The sequence below is a fragment of the Thamnophis sirtalis genome, unplaced genomic scaffold (genome assembly GCF_051295495.1).
Source record: "Thamnophis sirtalis isolate CommonGarterSnake01/CBP01778 unplaced genomic scaffold, rThaSir2_p1.2 scaffold_1, whole genome shotgun sequence".
Taxonomy (NCBI): Eukaryota; Metazoa; Chordata; class Lepidosauria; order Squamata; family Natricidae; genus Thamnophis; species Thamnophis sirtalis.
Window position 1 is genome coordinate 45,137,537 of NW_028261381.1, and position 19,214 is coordinate 45,156,750.

Consider the following 19,214-nt stretch of genomic DNA (forward strand, 5'->3'; position numbering starts at 1 on the left):
TAGCAATGGAAATTTTGGGTCCAATTCTCATAAGTCAAGGACTACGTGGGGCAGTTTTGAAGACTGTTAATATCCCATGCTAGATTGTAAATTCAGAATAGTAATTGATGGTGCAGAATTGCTGGTGGCCATCATCTTAGGCTTCTTCTGGTAAATCATAGCTCAATTCATAATAATTATGTTCATTATTTGGATGAATGGATGGACCCAGATAATTTCAGAAACTTGGTGTGAAAAAGGAAGTAATGCCATTCTCACAGAAATTGCTTTTTGAAAATTTGGTCCTGCATTAGCTGTGATGCCCACAAGAAAGAGGGAATATGAGTACAATAATCCTTGGGAACAAACTGAAGATGAACACTTGGTCTGAGAATGTCTTTAAATGAGTTTATGCTACAGGAATAAGTTAGGGGTTCTGCTTGTGTATTCCCACCTACTGTAGCTTTATGGAAAGGTCTTCTCCTGGACTGCATTATCAGTCTGGTTTTGCAGTTTTCCTAGCTTTCAGTGTTGAGGGCCTGGGAGTTCATGAATTCAGTGATAACCATGATTTTGTCTCAGGTAATCTCTTGTCACTTTCACTCAAGCGATCATACATTAGACTTGAACTTTACCTTTACAGATTAATACCGGTCTGAAATGTGATCTGACTATGGAAGTTATTGTAATTTGTCCTTCCTGATTTGCTTATAGTTAGTTTGGACTTGTGCAGGGTGAGTGGGCTATTCCTGTGGTCTATCTCATTGATTCTTGCAAGCACCGTATTGATACTGTTGGATTTCAAAAGCACTTAGGCATTTTTCCAGAAATGGGAGACAGTTGCATCAAATGCCCAGTGCACCTTTGGAAGAGATAGACTAAGCATTTGGCAAAACAGCTTCCAAATGATTTCAGTCTGGGAATCAAGCACTACCGGTACTTTGTATGGGATTCACTTTAGCTTGTGGTTTTTGAGAAAGTGGATGAAAGTCTAAGTAGTAAGATAATAACTATTGAGAGAGTTGGATTGTTGTTGCACTTGGGCCTGTGGGAAACCAATCGGTGTTTTCTTTTCTCTATGATTATTCCAGCAAGCTTACATGAGCTGGAAATGAGGACTATTTAGCTGTTGGTATATGATGTGTCTGCCTGTTGCCAAGGGAGAGCTATTATTTATTAGTGCTGGAAGCTCAGTACTAGCCACTGTAGCATTGGGGTTCAATTCAATGTAGTTTTGACCATGGAAAACTGGTAGAATTTTTCTGCAAGGACATCTGCTTTAAATGAAATTTGTCTGCCTGGTTTGCACATTCCTGTAGCCACAGAAACTTTAGAACTATTTAAACTTATTCTAATGAATAAAATGACCCTAAAATGAGCAAGTTGTTTTGTTAAATATGTAGATTTAGATAAACAATACTGGTAATCATGAATAAAATACTAAATATTTTTGGTATATAATATTCTATTTATGTTCCAGCCCAGTCACGTTGATATCTAAAATGCTTTTAGATTGCCTGATAAAACAAGGCAATGGTTTCAAAATCAAATTACATAAAAGAAATAAAGTAAATAACCTTGTTGAGTTTCATGTCACATTCTAATAAGTAACAATGTAATTCCGTTTATTATTACCCAAACTAACAGATGAGATTATCAGATTTTAATCCAATCCACAACATAGGAAGGTAACCTGTATTAAAAGAAAATGTGGTCCAAAAATATAAACTTGTATTTTCAATGGGGTTTTTCCCCATCTGCAGCCAAATAAGATATTCAGATATACTGCATATTCAATATATCCACAGATAATATATTATCCAATGTTTGATGTTCTTTTATAAACCAGATTGCATGAGATGTACAGTCAAAGATAATATAGTTTGAAGTCTTCCAGCAAAGTCACTGTCAATATTTTTCAAAGAAATTGGGTGAAGAAAGATATTACAAAGAAATTAAGTGATCTTTTGCACACTCTGCAGGATCTTTATCCACCTTCAAAATGACAAATATAAAACCATTGATAAGGGGTAAGAGGAAAACTTTGTAGAGAAAGGCATCTTTATTAATCTAGGAGATTTTCCCTCAAATTCTTTTCCTTCAAGTTGAAGAAAACAAAACAAAATGTATATTAAAAGTAGAATTCAGATTCAAAAGATGTTCAATATTAAGTAAATGAACATGGTTAATCTCCAAGTGGCAGCATCAAAACATAATTCCAGTAGAAGTTGTTTTATAAAATTGTTCAAAAATGTCTTTATCTTAACTTTCCAAAATTTTAAGATGGTGCAAAAAAGGTAATGTTAGTACCTCATTAATGGAACTGCGATATTTATGTGATAGTTGTGTAGCCCGGGGGGTGGGGAGGAAAAATTGGCACGTTTGAACCCATTATGACTCTTGATTACTGTCCCTGCAGTTTTCTTGGCAAGATTTTGGATGTGGTCTGTCTGTTTCCTATGGTGCAGTGAATGACTATAAGGTCACTCAACCAGTTTCGTGCCTGGCAGGACTTAGAATTCACAACTACCAGTTTCTAGCCTAATGGTATGGATTCCATGGCAATGCACAGCTTTATAGGCATGTTCTAAACCAAATTTCCTACTTCTGACCCAAACAGTTGTGTGTTCTTTCTTTTGTTTCTTTCCATATAGCACAATCAAGAGCCTCATGCAATTTCTCAGTTTGCAGGATGTCTGTATAAATAAAACATTTCCTCAAAATCCTCTTTGTCTGATCAACCATCAAACCAAAAAGAAGAGCAACAGCAATAAAATAACTGAGTGATCTTTAGTGGAACCATAGTAATTAATAAGGTTGATACATAGAACAATTTATCAACATCTTTTGAATTCATTTGTGCTACAAATTTGGAAAATTTATTAACCAAAATTACTATCTGTGGTTACCACTCAGTATATTTGCCCTACCCATCTCCTAGAAAATTCTTTTCCTGTGGTAAAATGTGTTCAAACAAAACAAAAAGTAGCTTCAGGTGTTCAGTCAACAAGTTTATTTAAAATTCTTCTCTTCTTGGAAGGACATCTAAGAACTTTAATAACCAGGAAATCACCACAGATGACAGAAATATAAATGTTTATAGAAAAGCCAGCATTTCTAGAGGTCAAGGATAAAATAAAAATCTTTTTATTTGACTGTAGCTTACAAAAATATATAAATGCATTTTTAAAACAGTAAATAGATTTTTTAAAATACTTCAAAAACTGCATTAGACAGAGAAACTCAGTAAAGGACTTTTAAAAAGGTGGGAGGGGATAAAGGGAAAAAGTGCAAGAAGAGGAAAGAAACTGAAAGTACATTGGTTCCTGCTTAGGCTGTAGTACAAACTTCAACCCTTCCAAATGACCCGTTTCAGAAGCCAATCGAGCCTGAATTTAACTTTCTGCAAATACAGGAGTGTTCCTCCCCCCTTCTTGCACAGAAGATTCAATCTAACCTTTTGGAGGAGGGGGGAAGTGGATGGGAAGGAGAAACATTATTTTTATCTGCATAAAAGATAAAGGTAAAGGTTCCTCTCACATATATGTGTTAGTCGTTTCCGACTCTAGAAGCAGTGCTCATCTCTGTTTCAACGCTGAAAAGCCAGCGCTGTCTGAAGACATCTCCATGGTCATTTGGCCGGCATGACTAAATGCCAGAGGTACACGGAACGCTGTTACCTTCCCACTAAAGTTGTCCCTATTTTTCTACTTCCATCATTATGTGCTTTCGAACTGCTAGGTTGGTAGAACAAGTAACGGGAGCTCACTTCATTAAGCTAGGGATTCAAACTGCTGACCTGCCGACCTTTCTGATCAACCAGCTCAGCATCTTAGGTACTGAGCCACCACATCCCTTATTTTGTCTGCATATCACCCCATAAAAACATTTTTAAATAATGTAAAGAGAAGGATTGATAAAGGTACCCCTCCCAACTCAGATGATTATAGATCTGAGCAATTATTTTACCAGTGCAGCTGCAGCAAAGTCATGTTTACTGTCATTCTGATCAGAGACCGTTCTTCTTTTTGAGTAGATTTAACAGTTCCTCTCACGTGTGCAAGCAATATCCATCCTCCAGGGAAGTCTGGGCCTGTATAAATTATAGCAATCCGAAAAGGTGATATTTCTAACCAGGAATTGGAAGCTTCCATCAATTTCATCCAGGAATTTGAACCAGCAGAGCAAGATGCTACAAATACAGTTATAGGTTCTCTCCCCCACAGATATAAATGCTGTTACCAATTAGTGCAGAAAAAAAATCCTGAAAATACTATAATCATTCCTGTGTGCACTCTATTATTATTTCTTTAAAAAAATAATTGTATTACATTTTTAAAAATTACAATTTACTTTTTTAATAACATTTCTACACAAATTGAGTAGCTGAGTATGTCAGTATCGCATAAAAGATGAAATACTTTACAATTGCAATATATTTTAGTATATAATTAAAATGAATGTATACATTTATTATATAACACAAGCCGTATAAAGATTAAAAAATAAGACAAGGGGGAAAAAAACCTATTTTAAATAATCCTTGACTTACAATCATTCATTTGGTGACTGTTCAAAGTTACAACAGCACTATAAAAAGTGACTTATGACCGCTATATCACCATGGTCACATGATCAAAATCCATATATTTATGGCAGTTGCACTTCCCCAGGGTCATGTGATCACCCTTTGTAACCTCAGCTGGCTTTCAAGAAGCAAAATCAATGGAGGAAGCCAGATTCACTTAACAATGTGATTTGCTTAATAACGATGGCAAAAAAGGTGATCAAATGGGACACAACTCACTTAACAAGTGACTTGCTTAGCTATCAAAATGTTAGGCTCAATTGTGGGTGTAAGTCGAGGACTACCTGTATGAAGAGACTAGGAAAAAAGATACCCCACTCAGAAAACAACTGTGTAATAACAAGTTACCATAACACAGCAATGTCCCCATATGTTAGTTTTGCCAGTTGCTTTGTACCATAATTATTCTCTCAAGATACCTATCTGAGTTCCCTGGCTTTTTTCTTCTTCTTCATGTTGTTTTATTTTACTTAATTTTGATGCCATTTGATTACTTTTATTTGTTTTATAACTTGGGCTGTTGATAGTCTTCCAATTCACATGACTTTTGGATCAGGCATAAGGCCTCCAAGGCCACATTCTGCAGCCTTGTAAAAGCAAACTTCCTTCGTCGGGTAATTGTGGACATTGTTTATCCCTTAGGAAAGGTCACTCAGTGGGATCTTGTAAGTTTTGTCAAGTGGTAGCAAAATAGATTCTGTGCAATCCTAACCTATAAACTACTCCTGCTATGGTGGGTGGACTCTTAGAGCAGCCAATTCTATTATAGCACTTTGTTTTTATCCAAAATTTTCACTGTGTCTGACAAGTTACCAGGTACCTCATATGTCCTACCTCAAAAATATTTTATATCTCCTCCTGCCAATAATTTTCCCTTTGCTGTCCAGAGTCATGATTGTAAGATGGGTGGCTGTATAAATTGATATAATAAATCAATCCAGAGGCATCTGCAATTTTACCTTCAGGATCAAGAAAATAATTCAATGTATGTATAAAACCTTCTAAAAAATTCACTCCTTCCAATCAGAGCAAAAAGGAAAGGAAGAGGAGGTAAGTCTTTTCACATGGCCCTATAATTGCAGATTTTCACCCTGCTGCTTTGATTCTACTGGTGTATCAATGCCAGATTTACCAGTTTAGAAAATCCATACCCCTTCAGACCCCAAATGCATTTTTAATGAAAAACACATGATAGATCTCAGCTGAGTTCTCATTCTGCATGTCATCTTTCTATATCATAGGAGTGTCAAATTGGCAACCTGTGGGCCAGATGCATCATGCATAAGCCACGCCCATTGAGGCACCACAAGGGCAAAAAAAGTGACACGATCAAGTTTAAAACTGCAATATCAGATATAGGAGGGAACACTCCCCCCATTATCTTGAGATTTCAGGAGACAAAGCCAATCATGTTGTCCTCTGAAAATTCCCTTTCTGCTGTCTTGTGCTCTTGTGTTGCTTTAGTATTCATTGGTCTCTTCTAGGATGGGCATTGGATTTTGACCGTTCTCCTCCTGCTATCCATATTCCTAATCAACCCCATAGATTTTCTAAAGCATTATAATGCTAATACCACTGCTTCCTCAGGCCCTCATTCACATATTCTCCTCACCTTTCATTCAAGCACTGTGGCTAACCACCCAATTGCAATCATTGTTCCTGACATGAGAATCCTCTCATTACTGGGCGGCTCACTTTTTTGCACACTCCACATCTTTCACTTTCTTTTTTGGAATAACCATCACATGCCAGCTCTAATCTTCCATGGCTTGTTATCAAAAGATTGCCTTCTTCTCTTCTCAAAGTTAGACTTTCTATTGTGGTTCTTTCTCAAACCTTTTCACTTATCCTCAATGACAAAGTTCTGTCTGGTTCCCCGTTATGCTGAATTCAGTCAGATGTGTCCAAAAGTAAAACTTTGTTGTCTCTTCTTCCATTTAGCTATTCTGTCACCTGCTACTCAGATCAGAAACTAAATAACGCTTTTCTTCAGAAAGGGTTTTTATTCTACAAAAGTCTCCTTCTCAGCTAAGAAGGCAATTTTAGCAGACTATTCAAGAAAACAATGTTTCAGCCCTCTGCAATAGCTTGAATATCCTTCTAATCACCAGTGGATGGTATTTTCATTATTTTATGTTTCTGTAAAATGTTTTCAAAGGGCTATTATGTTCTCTAATACCTATGTGAAGCCTTTGTCTTTCTTGTCCTACACTGGTTTGCCTGTAGGTTGCCAGGTGCAGTAAATTCCTTCATAGCTTCATGTGCATGTAGTCCTCGACTTAGAAGTTTATTTAGTGACCATTCAAAGTTACAACAGCACTGAAATAAGTGACTTATGACTTTTTTCACACTTATGATCGTTTCAGGATCCCCATGGTTGTGTGTCAGATGCTTGGCAACTCATATTTATGGTGATTGCAATGTCCCAGGGTCATGTGATCCCGTTTACAAACTTCTGATCAGCAAAATCAATGGGAAAGTCAGATTCACTTAATACCTCTGTTACTAACTTAACAACTGTAGTGATTCACTTAACAACTGTGTCAAGAAAGGTCGTAAAATGGGTCAAAATTCATTTAATTAATGTTTAACTTAGCAACAGAAATTTTGGGCTCAATTATGGTGGTAAGTTGTATTACAACACCCTTACTTATTGTTACGGTCCACCATACAAGTTCAACTATGGTGGGTCAAAATGTCAGTTTTTTTCTATCAATACCTGCCTTGTAATACAGCATAAAACTTGATGCATTAATGTTTCTGGCCCAGCTGTCATTTTGGAAGACCCTCAAAATCTGTCTCTTTTGGCAGGCCTTTTGCTGGGGTGTTTTGGGGTGGAGTATTATGCAGATGAAAGATTCGTCTGTCTATTTTGATACTGTTTCATCGTTTTAGTTTTAGTTTATTGTTTTGCTGATGTTTTTAAGCCACTTTGAGTGCCACTTTGAATCACTTTGTGATTGTTTATTTCTTATTTAGGAACCAAATCAATAAATGAGAAATAAATAAATACTTTATGATGCATATATTCGTAATATAAGTTATTTTAGCTCAGCAGGCAGGGGAATAAAGTTTTTGCTTAACATTGAAATCTGATTTTTTTTAAAAATTGTTAACAGATATCCTTCACTCAGATATCACTACCATTTCTCTGAAGGCGTGACTGCATTCCATTTAGGAATGAAAATGCCTTCTATTTCCTAACCCTTCCACACAGAGTGGGAAACTACACCTTTCCTTCAGTGTTCAAAGAGCACCCTCTTTCTCTTTGCAGCAGAATACAGCGGAGGTGGGTTGGTATCGGTTCAGCCCACATCAGGCGAACTGGTAATTGCGGTGGTGGGAGGCTCTGTCCACCCACCTGGACACTTCTACGCATGCACAGAAGCATCACATAAGCGTGTGCAAGAGTGTGCCTGGACCGGTGGTAAAAAAATTAGCAACCCACCACTGGATTATAGTGCTTCTCAATGGACTCAGCTGAGTCTTTCTCCTCAACATTTTTTTCCAATTAGACACAAGTCGCCTAAGCAAATATGCCCTCCAAATCTAGATAAGATTTTCATTTTTATCCAAAGTTGTTGCCTGGGTCTTCGTTCTCTGAAAAATGGAGGAAGAGCCTTTTCTTTAGTTATCATAGAAGAACAGTACAAAAAATGGTTTGCTTATCTGTAACTTGTGAACATCTGTGAATTTACACAAACTGCTGTCCTAACTCCACAAGGAGCTGGCTGACCTCAGTATTTCTCTAGATTCGTTGTATCTGTCTCAGTAATTGAAAGGATTCAGTGGGAACCATATGAGTCAAATGGACTATGTAAGAGAGGTGGGATTCCCATCAAGAAATTCCTTAAGCTTTAGAATATTTTCAGTAGAACCTGAATAAGAACACACTTTGAGGCAAAGAACCATTTTTATGTGCAAAATTTTGTGGTCTATATGTTTTCTACCAGAACAGGGTCAACTGAAGCAAATTAACAATTGAATTGGCCCATTCAAGAGTGCAGCTGGAGAATGCAATATATTAAAGATTAACTGATTTAGATTTCAAATTCTTAATATTGCAAATATTGTATTTGCATATAAGTACCCTTGGTATTCCTAGTACATTTTTAAATCAAACGTACTGTCATGTCAGGTAAAACATTTTTGTTTTTCTAGCTTTAAAATGGTAGGTACTTATTTGCTGATCAGCAGTGAATCATGGATTAAATAGGAGATAATGAAATTCTTACATAATTCAAAAGATATATCGGTGACAAAGGAGTGTCAACACAAGTGAATGTTTTCTACATTTTTGCTGGAACACATATTTTTTAAAATATTTAATTCCCTGAATATAAAAAATGCATTTTTTATGTTTCATCCATGTTTAATTTCCTCCCCAATAAAGAGAGCACGATCAGTGCAAGTTTTACTTAAAAGGAAAGAATTGTTTTAAATTAACTATGAAGGTTGCTTCCAGAAATCCCCAAAGCAAATTGTCTGAGAAACTGAAGCATACAGTGTTAGTGTTTGATAGCCGTATTATTTATGTATCCAGCCCAAAGCTGAATTTCTATCAGATCATATTGAAAGAAGAGATTTTGAGGTCATATGTCAGCTGGGTGCAGAATATAAGCAATTCACTTTGTGTATGTTTCTATAAGTGTGTGTATTAAAGGAGAGTTCATTTTATAATCACCAGAACTTTTGAAGTAAACCTTTCACACATACGTTTAATAACAGTGTACCCAGCTTTATACGGCAATAGACTAGTTACAGCGAAGAGATTTTTCTAATCTTTTCTTCCATGTAATGTAGAACATTCTGCTGCGTGCCCCTAAACTTTCACAGTTTAGGTGTGTTTTTTTTTACAGAAATACTGAAGAATTTCTAAAATGTATTACAAACCATGAATTCTATTGAAAATCAAACAATACTCTGACAATTGTGTCTGATTCAAATATTAAATCTTTAAAGAAATGTGACACAACACATTTCCACCTCCCCATTTTCAGGCCTTATAGGGGTTGGAGGCATGTTTTAAGAGTAATGCCTTTTTATTTAAGCTTTATTTTTTTTCCTGTTAAAACATAATAAGTACTAATGAGCTGAATGTCCTAGCATTCATAGTCGCCATGTGAATGCTTGACACCCCTTCAATTATACGAATTGCTAATAAACAGTGGAGAGCATATTTGTTCATATTAGACTAAATCAGTTCTTGTTCTGTGTCGCAGGGATCCTGTATCGCAAATCCTGTGCCTCCTCTGCAGCTTGTCTCATGACCTCTGCCGGATACCAGACATTCTGTACTCCAGGAAAGATAAACTCTGTTTGTATAAGCTGTTGCAACACTCCACTTTGTAATGGGCCCAGGCCAAAGAAACGAGGAAACACTGGGACCATGCCTAGGGCTGGAGTATTAACAACCATGTTGCTGTCTAGTTTGCCATTTCTATCACATTGCTAAACTCTAAGGGAAGATTTCCTTTGTCACCATCATTCTTCCTATGTCCCTTCTCTCAAAGGCATAGCTGATTTCCATTGTGATGTTGTTGTTTGCTTTCCCAAAAGAAGAGTTTTATCTGAAAGAAGTCTCAACAACTTCATTACTTGCAGAATAGATTTAGTTGTCTAATTTTTTCAGTGTGCACTTTAAAACAAAACAAAACAAAGAAAAAAAATCAACAGTCGTCCATACAAAAGCACTATCATTCATGTTATTGGAAAGTCATCTATTGTACTTGAACTTGGAAGGTACAAGTTGTTGGCTATAAAGTCTTTCTTTTGTTTTCCTTTATTGCTGCTTCTTTCAGCCTATTGTGTATCCTGTAACGTTTCTTCATGTTCGCAAACGCCATTTTGGTTAAGAGGACTTGGATCTATGCTAGTCTCCAGAGGCATTGTTATCACATTGAGCTCCAGTGACTCGGGACTCTGTTTTGGTAAACTGGAGTTAATTTCAGCCTCATCCTGAAGAATATTTGAGGGAACTTTCTGTGCTGCTTTGGTGGAATACTTTCTCCTGGATGACATGAAGATCAATGGGCGTTTGGAATGGTTGGAACTGGCTACAGAGTTTAAACTAGTTGCCAAGTACTTCTGTTTGTTGGCATGTTCTATGGACAGGCGACATCGGAGGACTTGAAGAAAGACCTTCCGGAATTGTTGGGAGGAAATGTTGTACAAGAGAGGATTCACCACAGAGCTAAGGTAAAAGAAAATATCTGCTATGGGGATGAGAATGATATATGCCTGGAAATAAGAGACTGTCCAGTCTTGCTTGGGCCTGGCAGCCATCATGATCCTTCGAACTTGATTCGGTAGCCAGCATATTGCCAGTGTTGCAACAATCAAACCTGCAAAGAAGGAGAAGAAAGAAAAAGAACTTGTGAAACCAAATCATAAAATATTTAGTGTCAGTGCTCCACTTATCGGCTAGGAAATGATACCAATTTTTCAGTGTTTTGCTTGACAGCATCTTCCTCCAGTAGCAAAACATATTCTGAGAGAGACAGGAGGGGAAAAGGCAAGCCACGGGTTTCAAGGTCATTGGAGTCTGTATTCCAATAAGTATTGTGTAACATGTAAGGTAGCATTTCTTTTGATCCTTGACATTGGTTAAGTTCAAATGCTTTATTTCATTTGTACTGCATTCTTGAAATATTATTGATGCTCTGTTGCCCATTCCTCCTCCTCCTTTTCATGACTAAATAATACAGCCATATTAGAACAGGCAATATCCAAAAGCAGATCAAATTCCACTTATATTTTAAAAAATGTGCATACAATTTGGCATTATTTTTGGTAACTTTTCTCCTACAGAAAATATTTTTATGTACAGTGTGAGAGGCTCTTTTTATGACAGAGTATATAAGGAATTCAGGAAAGGAGCTGCAGTTGAATTAAAATAAAATGGCACAGAGAACAAACATTAAATGTTCCTGGAGGTGGAGCTTCTAGAGAACACAAAGTTTGTTCCAAGTTTTGCTGTCCAAGTATTTTGCATTCATCTATAAATGTGAGTATTTATTTGAGGTTAGGTTAATTTTATTGAAGAAATGTATTAAAATATTTATCATTGATTTTCTTATTGCTGGCAAGATGAAAATGCCAGGCTTCCAGGGCTGAGAAAAATACTTACCAATTGCATAGTTTTAAAAACATCCTTCACACACATTGTCTTATTTATCTGTTAAAACGAACTAATGTGATAAATCAGTATTCTCTATCCTGAACAATGGTTTGCTTATCTTCCATTTTCTTAATCAACTTTTTAGTTCCAGAGTTAAACCATCTTTCCATAATGATAGTTGAATATAATCTCTGATTTCAATTACTGAAATATTGCTAAATTTAAGAAAAATCACTATAAAATGAAGGATGCATTTGCAGACTCCCCCTTGATGGATATTCATGGATGGATTTGAGGGAAAGAAATAACATGTTCAGAGTTTTTAGCCTATTTACCCTTGCTGGGGTATTCCTTGTTTTAGAGCAAAGGTGCCTTATCTGTGAAAGAAAATAATTTATCCAAATGTTGGCTGTTCCACTGCAAGTTTTTCTTTGATTTGTGGATTTTTACACCATACTTGCTTAAAAAATTACTTGCTTTAAAGCTAGTCCTACAACTCAATTTGCTTTATTAGAAAATGTGCAGGCTTTATGTTGCTTTTGTCTAAATGAATCTGGATTCTTTACCTAGTCATTACCAAATTGTAGAATATGTACTCAATAAAATAATTGGGACGATACAAAATTCAAAATCAAAGACAAATTGTTTTCAAAAATATAAGAGAACAATTATGAATGTAAGCAGAAACAAATAGGAATTGGCAGCAGCACCCGGGAAGAGTCAGAACTGAACATAAACTCGGTGTAACAAATAGATTTGTGAATCTTTTGATTTTAATGTTTACTTTTGGTTAATAAAGAGATTAATTTTTTGTAATTGTATGAAGTTTTCATTGTGTTGAAAGCTTGGATTCCAGCATTTTGTACAAAATTACATATGCTCACTTGTTATCTTCATGCCTAACAGAAATTTGCAAAAACAAAAGTTTTATTAAACACAATAAATTGCTAATTTCCATAGGCATATTCTTTAAGACTACTGGTGGATGGTGAAACTATATTGGCAGATACACTAATTAGTTCAGGTTTTTCCCCTGTTTGATATAATCTACTTTGCAAAGCATAGTCACTACTATTCCTCTTCAAGTTTCTTCTAAATGTGTATGATTGTCAAACACAAGTGAAATACCACAGCTTTAAGATGATTTTAAACTAAGTTTGTAAGTTGTAATATGTCTGACTATAACCACAGTTAAGGCTATTGTTCTGCCTTAAAGGATTGATTTAGGATGCAGAGATAAGTAAATTTACAAAACTAAGTGTTGAGCAGCTGGGAAATAAAAGGAAGGAAGTGCAATTTGGCTGTAATTTGTGTTGAAGGAGTAACTGAACTGAACTGCAGTTGAGTGTGTGTGCATATATGCATACATACAGTATGCTAGAATTCCCCATTGTGACATTCAAGAGCCTATTTGCCCCAAGACCCTAAGGTAAGATTTACAAGGCACTTATCTGATGTTGTTTATTTTAAAAATGCTTTTAAGAATTGAAAAGCAAAGTATCCATTATGAGGATCATCACTTTTATTTCAAGAACATTCCTGGGCCCCAAAACTTTGCTATAAAGTAAAAATATAGGCTGTTACGACCTAGTGCTAATGTTGGAAGTATGCAGGCTAGTAAAAAGCATTTTGATGAAAAGACTTTTGAGAGTGGCAAGAAGAATTTTGATTCACTGGAGTTTTGTGTTTTGTTACATCTCCCATGATGGCAATTTTGTTAGAATACTCATGTCTAAATTCCACCGCTCTTAATGTCTGGGACCCCTGACAATTCATATTTCTTGAAGTTTATTATATATCAAGATTATCAACTGGAAATAGCAAACATTAAACAAATCACTCTTCTGTTCATTATGTCTTGTTCTTTTTTATCTTCCCAGGGACTCGCTGGTATTCTGGTCTTTTTTTTTTACTTTCTACTATTACAGTCTTAATTTTTCAGGATCATGACCTACCTACCACTTGATGTGCCTTGTATTAAGATACAGTAAGGTCATGCCTTCGTTCCTATTTCACTCTCGCTCTCATTATCATTAAGAAGAACAAAAGATCAATGAGCTGTGACACAGAAGCCACTGAAGACACATGGATTTAATATAGTTGTGTGCGTTGTATGCAAATTATGGAGTAACTAAATGACATTTTAAACAGTGAACCTTAAAAGTTGTTTCCTTTGAGGCCTATTATCAGAAATGTCCTGATTTGATAAACTACTCATCCATTGCTAGGTTCTAGCAGAAATACAGAAAAGTTTTAAGACACAGTCATGTGGGCCACCGTAACCTTTATTGTGTGTTTTATTATGTTATTTTTAAAACCTTGTTTTTCACACTAGTATAATTGGTTTTTAACATTTGAGATTAGATAGCCAGCAAAGTATATACTTTGATAAAAAAAAACAGAAAGCCAAGAGAATGAGGTAAAGGAATAAGACAAAATAGAGTCAACATATTTACCAAATAAATTCTGTTTTTGGTAAACTGCAATCCCAATTTTTTTTTGAAAAACATCAATAAAACCTGTGTGCTTTTTTTAAATGGACAATTATATTTTAAAAATTGCAAAAGTGGTTCAATTAATTCTCACGAGTTGATTGTGTTAATTTTTAATGTCCTTATGTATTTCCTCATTTTCCCCAGCTCAGAGCAGGAGGCACCAACTCTGGTCCGTGAGAAAATTTTGGTGTCTGGAGAAAACTTTATTTTTTATATTGCACTAAATCAAGGATCCTCAAACTACAACTCTTGGGTCGGATACAACCCACCAAAGCAATTAATCCTGCTCGCTGACATGATGGGGTCCTTCAAGCCCTTAGCTTGGCTTCCTGTTTAGCAGCTCCCTCCCATCCCCTCTCCCCCTGGGAGTCCAGATGCTTCAGTGGACAGTGCATGAATCAGCCAGGCTCCTTGAGAGACAGAGTTTGCAGGGGGTCGTTCTAGCCTCCAGACTGGCTACAAGACAAACATTCATTCTTCCTGCATTTGAGATTCCTAGCTGCAATGAACAGCAAAGCTAGAGTTGACCCCATGCACGTCTCTCCACTAATAGGCGGCCAACCTAAATGCCTGAAGGACCCCATCCCGTCACTAAATTCATATTAGTGGTCCACTGGATTTAAAATTATGAATGAGATCTAAAAGTTTGGTCACCCCTGGCTTAGAGCATTCCCAGTGCATTTGCCTTACAACAAGAGCTTAATACCTAAACATGAAATGCCAGCCTTTAATATATTTTCTGTAATGTACAATTGTTAAATATTTATTATGAAATGCACACGGTAACCAATGCCCACTCTTACTATCCTGGTTGGCCTTCGGATCCTTGAAATTTTCCATTCCTCTGCTTAGTGCCCAAGGCCTTTCCAGCTAACTATAATTAGTTCGAACCCCCCAAAATCAGAATTCAATATCTTCCATGAGTTTTGGCAGAACCAGTTAGCCAACTCCAGGATGCAATATGTGACCAAATCAGAAAAATCCTTATGGGTCAGAACATGAAATGTGTAATCTGCAACACACCTCTGAGTTGCTTTCTAAGGTCAGAATCTTTTTTCTGCAAGATGTTGGAGGTTTAAAAAGTTGAGGATTAAGGCTCCTGGTTTACTGGCTCTTTGGCTCTCTGTATTGCCTGTGGAACTTTTAAATAAAAATGTAGGGAGGAATTCCAGTTGTTACTTCTTAAGTGAAATTTGTAATCAGCACTTACATACGTAACACTTTATATATGATGAGTATTATATACAAAAGCACAATGTATAATTAATAAGGGCAAAATAATACTTTGACTGTTTCTTTTAAAAAGGCAGCATGTTCAAATTTTGCTCTTACCATTCATACTCGTACTGCTGACTTTTATTTATATTATACGATGTCCCAGTACTTCCTTCCCTAGACACCTCATGAGGAACCAACTGCTTTATTCTATACAGAACAAGTGAAAAATGAGTTGATGGTAACCTTGTACGGTATTGTAGAGGTTAGTGTTTCAAGGAACAAGCAGAGAACTCTTTGTGTAAACTGTCATTTTTGTGAGCACAAGTAATTGCTCATCTCTTGCTACCACAGGAAAAAAACATTTCTTTTTTGCAAAGATGTGAATAAAAGTTTGGAGACTCAATCCTTTTAAGATACATCCATAAACATGTTGTTTTCATCGAGGCTGTAATAGCATGAAATGTAACATTTATTTTACTCTTCTTAATGTGGTGGTACAATCAAATGGGATGGAGAGAAGATACTAATTGGCTCGGTAGAATAATTATTTTTATATTGTGGAGAAAATAGGTTTACACAATGCTATTGCTGAATTACTTCTGTATCATCCTTTAAACCAAATGTTCTTTGATTGGAAATCTCTGTATTGTCTAGATCAGTGATTCTCAATCTTGGAAATGTCAAGATGTGTATACTTCAGCTCCCAGGATTCCAAACATGCTAGCTGTGGAATTCTGGGAGTTGAAGTCCGCACATCTTAACCATTAAGAAACACTGGCCAAGTAAAAAAGTGCACTTGCCCTATTTCTAGAACATACTGAGTTGTCAAGGACTTACTGTACTTTGTAAGGATGCAATTTTAAGCAAAACTCGATAAAGTGGTCATTTAATGGTTCCAATCCATTTTGAACTAAGTCTACTGTGTCTCTGCTTAAAGTAAGAACAACACTAATGCATTATGCTAGGCCAGAGTCCTTATTGGCTGAAACTAAAGCCAGACTACAAGCATTGAAGCTTTACTGTGACAGAAATATAACAACTGAGTGAGATATCTGTGAGAAGCAGTGAATCTCATAGTCCTTTGCCTTACCATGAATGTAGCCTTACAAAACAAGTGAGGGGGTCTTGACATAGATTCTCTATGGTGTGAATGGAAAGCAGTGACTTCTAAAGATGTGGGCAAAGAATTTTGAGTTTTCCCTGAAGTAATGAAATGGTTTACAAATGATTCCATTGGATTTACTCCTAAATAAATATACTCAAATGAGTGCTGAATTACAGCATTAGATGTGTATTCATTTTCCTCAATTGCATATTATCCACTAAAGAGCTTTTCTTTTAGGCTTTTACCCTTTATATATTATATAAAGGGTATATTATATATTACACATTATAGTGGGGGACACTCTGCTGGTACTGACCTGAATACATTCCAGCAATATTTGAGCACCTACAGGTTTTCTACCATAAGTTTAAAGAATCAATGGCATATCAAAATATCTTCTCTGATTATATCCTACAATATAATTTTATTTAAATTTTGCTCATATTTCAGAAATGCAAAATAAATTGTCACATCAAATTAAGATGTTCTTATTTTATTTCATGCAAGATACAAAGACTTTGCTCACTTTCCTGTGTTTTGATGGATTTATAAGCAACTTCAGCTACTACTGTATATACAAATTGAGCTGGGGAAAAGTACAGGCTGAAATAGTTCAGGGGGAAAGCTTGCTTAGTACTCTGTAAACACAAACACACAAACATAAAGAATGTCTGATTGTAAAAACCAAATGATTTCAGTAAAACAAGTTTTGCCTATCATTCCTGAGGCGTTCGATCTCTGCTCCAAATCAATGCAGTTTACACAGGTATCCTTAAATGCCATAACGTATTTTCATCAACAAATGTTTAAAATTCTAATTGCAGCTTTCACTATTAACTTCCTTTTGAATCTGCGTCTTAGGCTAATTGAGAGAGGAAGAAATAGTCACAAAATAGCCCATTTTAGCCATTGGGGTAAAGAGGGGGCCTGGGAAAGGGTGTCAAATTTGAAAGTGTTGGTGGCAGCACAAAGGAGAACAGAGATGGCAGGAAGTATTCAGAGGGAAGTAAGTTGGAGAGTCTGCACAGCGATTAGGAGTTTGAAGCCACAAGGGAAAAACCAAATGACAGCACGAGAAAATGAGAAAAGATTTTGCAGAAGGTAAATAGAGAGATGCCTTGAAGGGCAAAGAGGCAGCGACAGAACAAGGACAGTGAAGTGAAGAAGTACAGATTTGAGTTGAAAGAAACAGCAATAAAAGGAAAGAGTCACATCAGCCATGGGAGGAAAGAAACATTCAAAAACGCAGTGAGGAGAAAGGGGGTTAGAAAGAGGAGTAGCAGCTAATGAATCAAGGACATATTTACTTATAATTTCGATTCAAAGTTTGCCAAAGGAGAGGGGAGCAAAGAAAGCAGCGCCAAACTATTTGTCTTCCGGCAAAGAATGGGGTGTGCTTTTATTTTTCATCCATTTGTAAAGGAATTTTCACATATTCTTCACAAGAACATGACCAATGTCCCTGCTGTAGTTGACACACATATGAGATATTTCTCTCCGGGCTACATGTGTTGTGCTATGCTGTGCTGCCCATCTCACACCAATTAACCTGGAAGATTTTTGCTGTGACCATCGATTGGGAAGCCAGATTGCATGAGCCAGTCGTAAGGCAAGTGTTCTTGTTCTCTCTTTCCTTCTCCCTTCTTGGCCCTCCCCCATCATTGGGACAATCCAGCTGCCAATCAAAATGCAGTATTGCATGGGGGGGGGGCGTTGCGGCTGTGGAGAGGAGACAAAACTAGATGGCTGCCTGGCAGTCCTCCATAGATTCTTGTGAGGAATAGGCTGAATTGACAGCCAAATCCCAAGAGTAAAAGTAACACAAAAAACTAAGGGATTGGCAACCCGGTTGAGAAAGAGGCTACAGAAAAGGAGCTGAGAAAATGAGCAGGGTTTTGCTCTTTAGCAAATAATTGAGAAATGTATGAATGTCGGAAAGAAGATCATACAACTGCTGATTTAAAGGAAGAGGGAGCAGGATTGAATTGTAGGTTGTTTTGCATCAATACGGAATTGTAGGTTAGTACATGAATGCAATTAAAGTAGTGTGTGATGCAGTGGTGGATTGCCATTTATTTTACTACTGGTTCGCTCATGCGTGCATGCTTGTGCAATGCTTCTGCACATGCACAGAAGCATCCGGGTGGATGGGCAGAACCTCCCACCGCCATCACTACCGATTCACCCGATGCATGGTGAAACTGCAGCAATCCACCTCTGGTTTGATGGAAGTAAAGCATGTGTAAAAATAAGTACAACACTTGGAATGGTACAATATTATTGTGCTGGTGATGTCTCTTTTGCTGATTAATTTATTTACAGATACAGTAAGTGGGAGATTAGAAATAGATTAGTTGGAGATGTGAAAATGCGTGTTGTTTTGTATACAAGGGATGAGAATTCTTTGTCTGAGAATCTGCATTATTTTTCAGATTTCTTTCCCTAAAAAAATGTTCCATTCTATGATGCATGGCAGACACAAGGATCGTTGGAAAGAGACAATTTTGAAAAAGCCTGTGAATGGTGTTGGTTTAAAGTAAATTTCATTAATTTTCTTTTTCTTTTTTTCTTATTGCCTGCCTTTATTGCATTTTTGTTTATTGTTTGCTACTTTTGTAAATGTTGGTTAAATGAAAAGAGCTTAATCCGATAGGTACCGTCCTGATGTTCTTGCTCTGCTTCCACATTGGTTGGAGATTATGGAAGAAT

General features: G+C 36.5%; 2 protein-coding genes across 2 annotated transcripts in view; one reads left to right on the forward strand and one right to left on the reverse strand.

Annotated features, from left to right (window-relative positions):
• Positions 1-10,022, forward strand: part of LYPD1 (LY6/PLAUR domain containing 1) — a 29,349-nt gene extending 19,327 nt beyond the window's left edge. Inside the window, exon 3 of the mRNA XM_014075808.2 lies at positions 9,790-10,022. Coding sequence (XP_013931283.2) covers positions 9,790-10,022 — 233 coding nt within the window. The remainder of the gene's footprint in view (positions 1-9,789) is intronic.
• The window catches only part of GPR39 (G protein-coupled receptor 39), a 175,613-nt gene continuing 166,327 nt past the window's right edge, over positions 9,929-19,214 (reverse strand). The window contains exon 3 of the mRNA XM_014075807.2: positions 9,929-10,911. Within this exon, the coding sequence (XP_013931282.2) occupies positions 10,370-10,911 (542 nt within the window). The 3' untranslated portion in view covers positions 9,929-10,369. The remainder of the gene's footprint in view (positions 10,912-19,214) is intronic.